This window comes from Crinia signifera, chromosome 2 (assembly GCF_055691185.1).
Source record: "Crinia signifera chromosome 2, ASM5569118v1, whole genome shotgun sequence".
Classification (NCBI taxonomy): Eukaryota; Metazoa; Chordata; class Amphibia; order Anura; family Myobatrachidae; genus Crinia; species Crinia signifera.
Window position 1 is genome coordinate 17,619,990 of NC_139218.1, and position 6,650 is coordinate 17,626,639.

The following is a 6,650-nucleotide window of genomic DNA, read 5'->3' on the forward strand; positions in this document are numbered from 1 at the left end:
TCGGTAGGGATTCTTCTTTTCAGTTTCAATGGAATCCTCGGGACAGATATGGCTCATTGGCCATTCTTTTATTTACTGGGCAGGGAGGCACCCGATGGGGAGGAGGTCACATGACTATTCAGGACATAGGACAGTTAAGTAGATAGGTGTAAGAGGCATGCGCTGGTGAGAGTTTTTGAGTGAGCTCTTCAGGCATGAGAGGAATTGGGGTCGTCCCCAGTGGTTGGTCATCCACCTGGGTGGCAACGACAGGGGGATGGTCAAGGGCATAGACTTGATTTTGAGTATCAAGTCGGATTTGGTGGCTGTGCGGGCTCATTGGCCCGATGTGAGGATAGTTTGGTCCGAAATTATTCCTCGTTTCCATTGGCGAGGTGCTGTCCGGACCTCAGCTATTGAGAAGGCAGGGAAAAAGGTTGCATTTTTCCCCTGCGGGAAACTGCATTTTCTTGAGGACATCTTCCGTTTGTGGGCTTGAGTAGTTGGGGTGTTCTTTCCCAGATAGTTATATTTTTCTTTGGGGATGGCGGCGGCGGTTTGTTAACCTTGGTGTGGCGGGAAGTCGCTACCAGCCAGCGGTCAAAGAGGGGCACAAGCGGTCATCGTGGGGCACCACCCCTTTCGTAGGACGGCGGGTGGTCCTTCCCATGCGGGTGGACAGGGGGCGTTCCCCTGCGGGACCGTCCGCTAAGGGCTCAGCCAGGTTAGGGGGTGGTGGGACCCGCACGATGCAGGTTGTGCCGTTAGGAGGCGGTGGTGAACCCCTCCTACAGTTCTGTTTTACGTGCATCAAGTTGACTGGGCTGGCGTGTTGGTAGCGGCTTAGTCTTTGCCATCCTCCAACCTTTAGCTTAAAGTTAGGGACTCAATATCCAAATTTAAATTCCAAATTTACTAGTTTAGCTTACAAGGTCTTCAATAAATATCCCGTTTGACCTTTTAACTTAACTCTTGGAGTCCGTGTGGTTATTTCTTGTCCGTGTGAGTTATTTGGTGTCGTCTCATTTATTTTAGATAAGGGTTTTCTTAATAAACAATGTACAGGTATTTAGGTTATGGGCTACTTAGAGTGGCTGAGGGCTGCATAAGCCAGAGGCCATATAAGCGCCCTGACTTAGGGTCATAGAAAGTTCAGCATAGAAAAAACTTAAGCTAGACTGTTCTGCCTGGATACAAGCTGGTGATCAGGCAGGGACCTATCAGAGGGTTAAGGGGAGTAGCCAGGGATAGGTTATATAAGTCAGGTGTTCATGTGACCTCTTCCTTCTCTTTTACCATTTTGAAGCCCTCCCTCCCACCCTATTATCAGGCCAACTGGTGGGATGGTTATCCCTATGAGTGGCTTAGCGGTTTTTGCAGAGGTGGTCTTTGCAAAATTTTATTTTTGTGGCTTTCCAGCCAGTATGGCGGGAAGTCGCTACCAGCCAGCGGTCAAAGAGGGGCACAAGCGGTCATCGTGGGGCACCACCCCTTTCGTAGGACGGCGGGTGGTCCTTCCCATGCGGGTGGACAGGGGGCGTTCCCCTGCGGGACCGTCCGCTAAGGGCTCAGCCAGGTTAGGGGGTGGTGGGACCCGCACGATGCAGGTTGTGCCGTTAGGAGGCGGTGGTGAACCCCTCCTAAAGTTCTGTTTTACGTGCATCAAGTTGACTGGGCTGGCGTGTTGGTAGCGGCTTAGTCTTTGCCATCCTCCAACCTTTAGCTTAAAGTTAGGGACTCAATATCCAAATTTAAATTCCAAATTTACTAGTTTAGCTTACAAGGTCTTCAATAAATATCCCGTTTGACCTTTTAACTTAACTCTTGGAGTCCGTGTGGTTATTTCTTGTCCGTGTGAGTTATTTGGTGTCGTCTCATTTATTTTAGATAAGGGTTTTCTTAATAAACAATGTACAGGTATTTAAGTTATGGGCTACTTAAGATCTCAGCATGCAGCCACTACAGTGTGGTGTACGGCCATGTAACTATAATGGTTTGTGTGTATCTATACAGCTGCTCCGTACCTTGTAACCTGGAGAAGAAACACCAGTTAACACCGGGAATGCTGGAGTCAAAGCAACATTTCCTCTGCGCACATTCCTCAGCACTTATTGTGGGATATCCGCAATCCCGTCTGCTGTACGGTTCCACGCTACATTGAGTCTTGTCACTTGCTGGTGGGGCAGGAAGGAAACATCCGGAAGTTACCACAGATTAATTTTTCCTTTTACAGAGGATTCAGCAGCTTAAATGACTGAAATAATCATAACAGCCATAGAATAAGGCCACTTACAGTATTGTAGGTAGATTTATTCACAGTGGCTACATGCACAGATTACACCACTGCACCTACCTGTTTTTTTGGGGTAAAAGCACCACTTCACCTCAGGAACACTTGAGTTAAAGCAGCAGCCTCTGGAGTAGCATTCCTTAGCACTTATCCCGGGATAGCCGCAGTCCTCCCGCTCTGTGGTGGCCACACTACATTGCAGCTTATCTGGATGGAGCAGAGCACAGAGCATCAGGATAACTGGGAGTATTACAGTGCAGGACAGGACAGGTGGGGGATCTACTGTAAGGACTCTCACCCTTGTCAGTGCCTAATGTATAACTGCCAACTCTGCAAATATGTCCCCGGTACATAGAGAACAATGTGCTACGTTTACTGAATGTGTTTTTTTTTTAATATAAATACTTATTTTCTAAAAATATTTCCACACAGGTTAAGAAAAAAACCCTGTTAGAATTACACTCTGCATTTAGAGAAAAGGGAAATGTGTAGTTGGTCAATTTTAGAAAAATAGGGACAATGGGAGGAGCAACAATTTCCAGGGACTAATCTTTATACCTGAGACTTCCCCTGGAAAATAGCATCAGTTGGCAACTATACACAGGTGGTCGGTGCTTGCTCTCTTTCTGCCCGCCCACTTGTGCGATGTCATACAAGAAAGAGTAATGTAGGGTACACACCAGGACGACCCGCTCACGATGCACATCGTGAGCGGGTCGTCAGTGGCTCGTCCGACCCGCTCACGGTGATGCGGGGGGGCACGACACGCTCACGATGTGCACCGTGAGCGGGTCCGATCCGATGGCGACCCGCACCCGGCTGTATGGTCATCATTGAGATCCTACCTGCAGCAGGTAGGATCTCAATAACGACCGACCGACCCGCGGGACCGCGCATCGGATCGGTATCGGTCCACACCAGGTCAGAAAAGGGCCCAATCAGCACACAATCTACATCCAATTGGTCGGAATTGGATCTAGATTGAGGGGATCGGGCCCTAGTCGTCCTGGTGTGTACCCAGCATAAAAATGACAGATACTGATGGACCTATGTAGCTGGAAGGCTTTATTACCGATGCACCGGATGCCTGATGGCTCCTGTAACTTATCTATGGTGTGTTACTAGAGGTGCGAGCGCCATGTAGTATTATGAGACAGGACACAGTGTATGGCATATACCGTATTACTGTCTATAGTTCCCAGTGAATGGATAAGAAGCCTTCTCAGAAACAATGGTAAAGATCTCAGCATGCAGCCACTACAGTGTGGTGTACGGCCATGTAACTATAATGGTTTGTGTGTATCTATACAGCTGCTCCGTACCTTGTAACCTGGAGAAGAAACACCAGTTAACACCGGAAATGCTGGAGTCAAAGCAACATTTCCTCTGCGCACATTCCTCAGCACTTATTGTGGGATATCCGCAATCCCGTCTGCTGTACGGTTCCACGCTACATTGAGTCTTGTCACTTGCTGGTGGGGCAGGAAGGAAACATCCGGAAGTTACCACAGATTAATTTTTCCTTTTACAGAGGATTCAGCAGCTTAAATGACTGAAATAATCATAACAGCCATAGAATAAGGCCACTTACAGTATTGTAGGTAGATTTATTTACAGTGGCTACATGCACAGATTACACCACTGCACCTACCTGGTTTTTTGGGGTAAAAGCACCACTTCACCTCAGGAACACTTGAGTTAAAGCAGCAGCCTCTGGAGTAGCATTCCTTAGCACTTATCCCGGGATAGCCGCAGTCCTCCCGCTCTGTGGTGGCCACACTACATTGCAGCTTATCTGGATGGAGCAGAGCACAGAGCATCAGGATAACTGGGAGTATTACAGTGCAGGACAGGACAGGTGGGGGATCTACTGTAAGGACTCTCACCCTTGTCAGTGCCTAATGTATAACTGCCAACTCTGCAAATATGTCCCCGGTACATAGAGAACAATGTGCTACGTTTACTGAATGTGTTTTTTTTAAATATAAATACTTATTTTCTAAAAATATTTCCACACAGGTTAAGAAAAAAACCCTGTTAGAATTACACTCTGCATTTAGAGAAAAGGGAAATGTGTAGTTGGTCAATTTTAGAAAAATAGGGACAATGGGAGGATAAACAATTTCCAGGGACTAATCTTTATACCTGAGACTTCCCCTGGAAAATAGCATCAGTTGGCAACTATACACAGGTGGTCGGTGCTTGCTCTCTTTCTGCCCGCCCACTTGTGCGATGTCATACAAGAAAGAGTAATGTAGGGTACACACCAGGACGACCCGCTCACGATGCACATCGTGAGCGGGTCGTCAGTGGCTCGTCCGACCCGCTCACGGTGACGCGGGGGGGGCACGACACGCTCACGATGTGCACCGTGAGCGCGTCCGATCCGATGGCGACCCGCACCCGGCTGTATGGTCATCATTGAGATCCTACCTGCAGCAGGTAGGATCTCAATAACGACCGACCGACCCGCGGGACCGCGCATCGGATCGGTATCGGTCCACACCAGGACAGAAAAGGGCCCAATCAGCACACAATCTACATCCAATTGGTCGGAATTGGATCTAGATTGAGGGGATCGGGCCCTAGTCGTCCTGGTGTGTACCCAGCATAAAAATGACAGATACTGATGGACCTATTTAGCTGGAAGGCTTTATTACCGATGCACCGGATGCCTGATGGCTCCTGTAACTTATCTATGGTGTGTTACTAGAGGTGCGAGCGCCATGTAGTATTATGAGACAGGACACAGTGTATGGCATATACCGTATTACTGTCTATAGTTCCCAGTGAATGGATAAGAAGCCTTCTCAGAAACAATGGTAAGGCAAAACGAGGGCTGCATAGGCCAGAGTGCAGTTAAGAGCCCTGGGATTTAGGGGTTAAACGCAGATGCACATGCAGCACAGAGCAGTGTGTAATTCTTAGGCAGGTTAGCATGTGGGGCATAGGGGCCAATCAGCACCTAGAGGGGAGGTAGCTTAAGTGGGGTATATAGGGTCCAGCTTGGGGGAGGAACTTCCTCTTGGAATCCGGATTTACACAGTGCAGCACGCGAAGCTAAGTACCTTTTACTTTGTATTTTAGGCCTGTATCATCGCGCAGCTGCAATCATGTCCGGCCGCCCAAAGAGATCTGCACCACCACCACGGTGGTTAGCAGACGCAGCCCGCCCGCTGGTGACTGTACCAGCGCGCGGCGGAGGCAGGGGAGGCAGCAGGACGGCCGCGACCGCGTCACCGCGGGTGCGCGCGCCGTCTTCTGCACAGTCTTTCTCTGGGGGACAGGTTTCCCCAGCGCAGGGAAGCGTCTCCCCGGCTCAGCAGGGCTCTGCTATGAGCGGGGAGCGCGCTGCGCCATCAGCACATGGTGGGCACCCAGCATCGAGTAGCGCTGCTGGGGACAGCGCTTTGGCGCCATCCGCTGGCGTTTCTACGCCAGCGCAGGTTATGCAGACCCCCAGGGACACCCCGCGCGCCTCAGGCAGCGGGGTGAGCGGTGGGGGGGTTTCACTTAGCGGGGGAGACGGGGGGTGCCCCCCAGGACTAGCACCCCATTAGCGCAGGGTCCAGGGAGTCCCCTGCAAGTCATAACAGGGGGCCCCACATGGAGCCCTCTGCGGATGAATGCAGGTGGGCAGCGCGGGGCAGGTCAGGGCCCCTTGGCTTCCCTGGCAAACATCTTGGCCCCGGGAAGGGGGTCGCTCATCCCCCTGGGCTGGGACGGTGGCCGTGGGGACGCTTTCGTCGGCGGCCGGATGGATGGCGGTGCCCCCCCCTTACAGGGTTGGCAGGCCCCGCAGCAGCAATGGCATCAGGGCCAGCAGCCATTCCCTGCGGCCCCTCAGGGCTTCGCCGGGGCCCCGGCGGGGCAGGGGGGACACCAGGGTTTTGGCCACGCGGGTTTTGGTGCGGGTCAGCAGGCGTACATGCAACCCCCCGTACAGCAGCAACAGCAGTGGGCTTTTCCCGGTCCGAATGCGGGGGGGGTACCCAGGGTACCCCATGCCCAGCCCGCATTACGGGCCCTACCCAGGGACTCAACAGGCCCCTTTCCCGTACTTCCCCCAAACAGCGGGGGCAGGTGGAGGGTTTCCCGGGGGGTATCTCGGGGGAGCATGGCAGGGTGCTGGTGCACCACAACCGCAGGGCCCGGGGGGGCCGCAGCAGGCTTTTCAGGGGGCGGCTTACACTCACCCCAACATGTATGCCCAGGCTCAACAGGTCAACCAGGTTTATGCGACTGGGGGCCTGGGGAGCTCTGGTACAGTAGCGGGAGGGTCAGTGAGGGTGACGGGCTCAGGATATGGTCCTAACACTGCACCTTTCTCTCCTGAGGTATCCTCTGTCGGTGGCAGGAGTGGCATTTTCGGGGGATCGTC

General features: G+C 52.0%; 1 protein-coding gene across 1 annotated transcript in view; it reads right to left on the bottom strand.

The window, feature by feature from the left end:
• The window catches only part of LOC146058372 (uncharacterized), a 39,641-nt gene extending 33,006 nt beyond the window's left edge, over positions 1 to 6,635 (bottom strand). Inside the window, exons 1-5 of the mRNA XM_083170657.1 lie at positions 6,593 to 6,635; positions 3,921 to 4,064; positions 3,592 to 3,741; positions 2,333 to 2,476; positions 2,004 to 2,153 (exon numbers count right to left, since the gene is read on the bottom strand). Of these exons, the coding sequence (XP_083026783.1) occupies positions 2,004 to 2,153; positions 2,333 to 2,476; positions 3,592 to 3,741; positions 3,921 to 4,064; positions 6,593 to 6,635 (631 nt within the window). The remainder of the gene's footprint in view (positions 1 to 2,003; positions 2,154 to 2,332; positions 2,477 to 3,591; positions 3,742 to 3,920; positions 4,065 to 6,592) is intronic.
• Between the last annotated feature and the right edge of the window lie 15 nt (positions 6,636 to 6,650).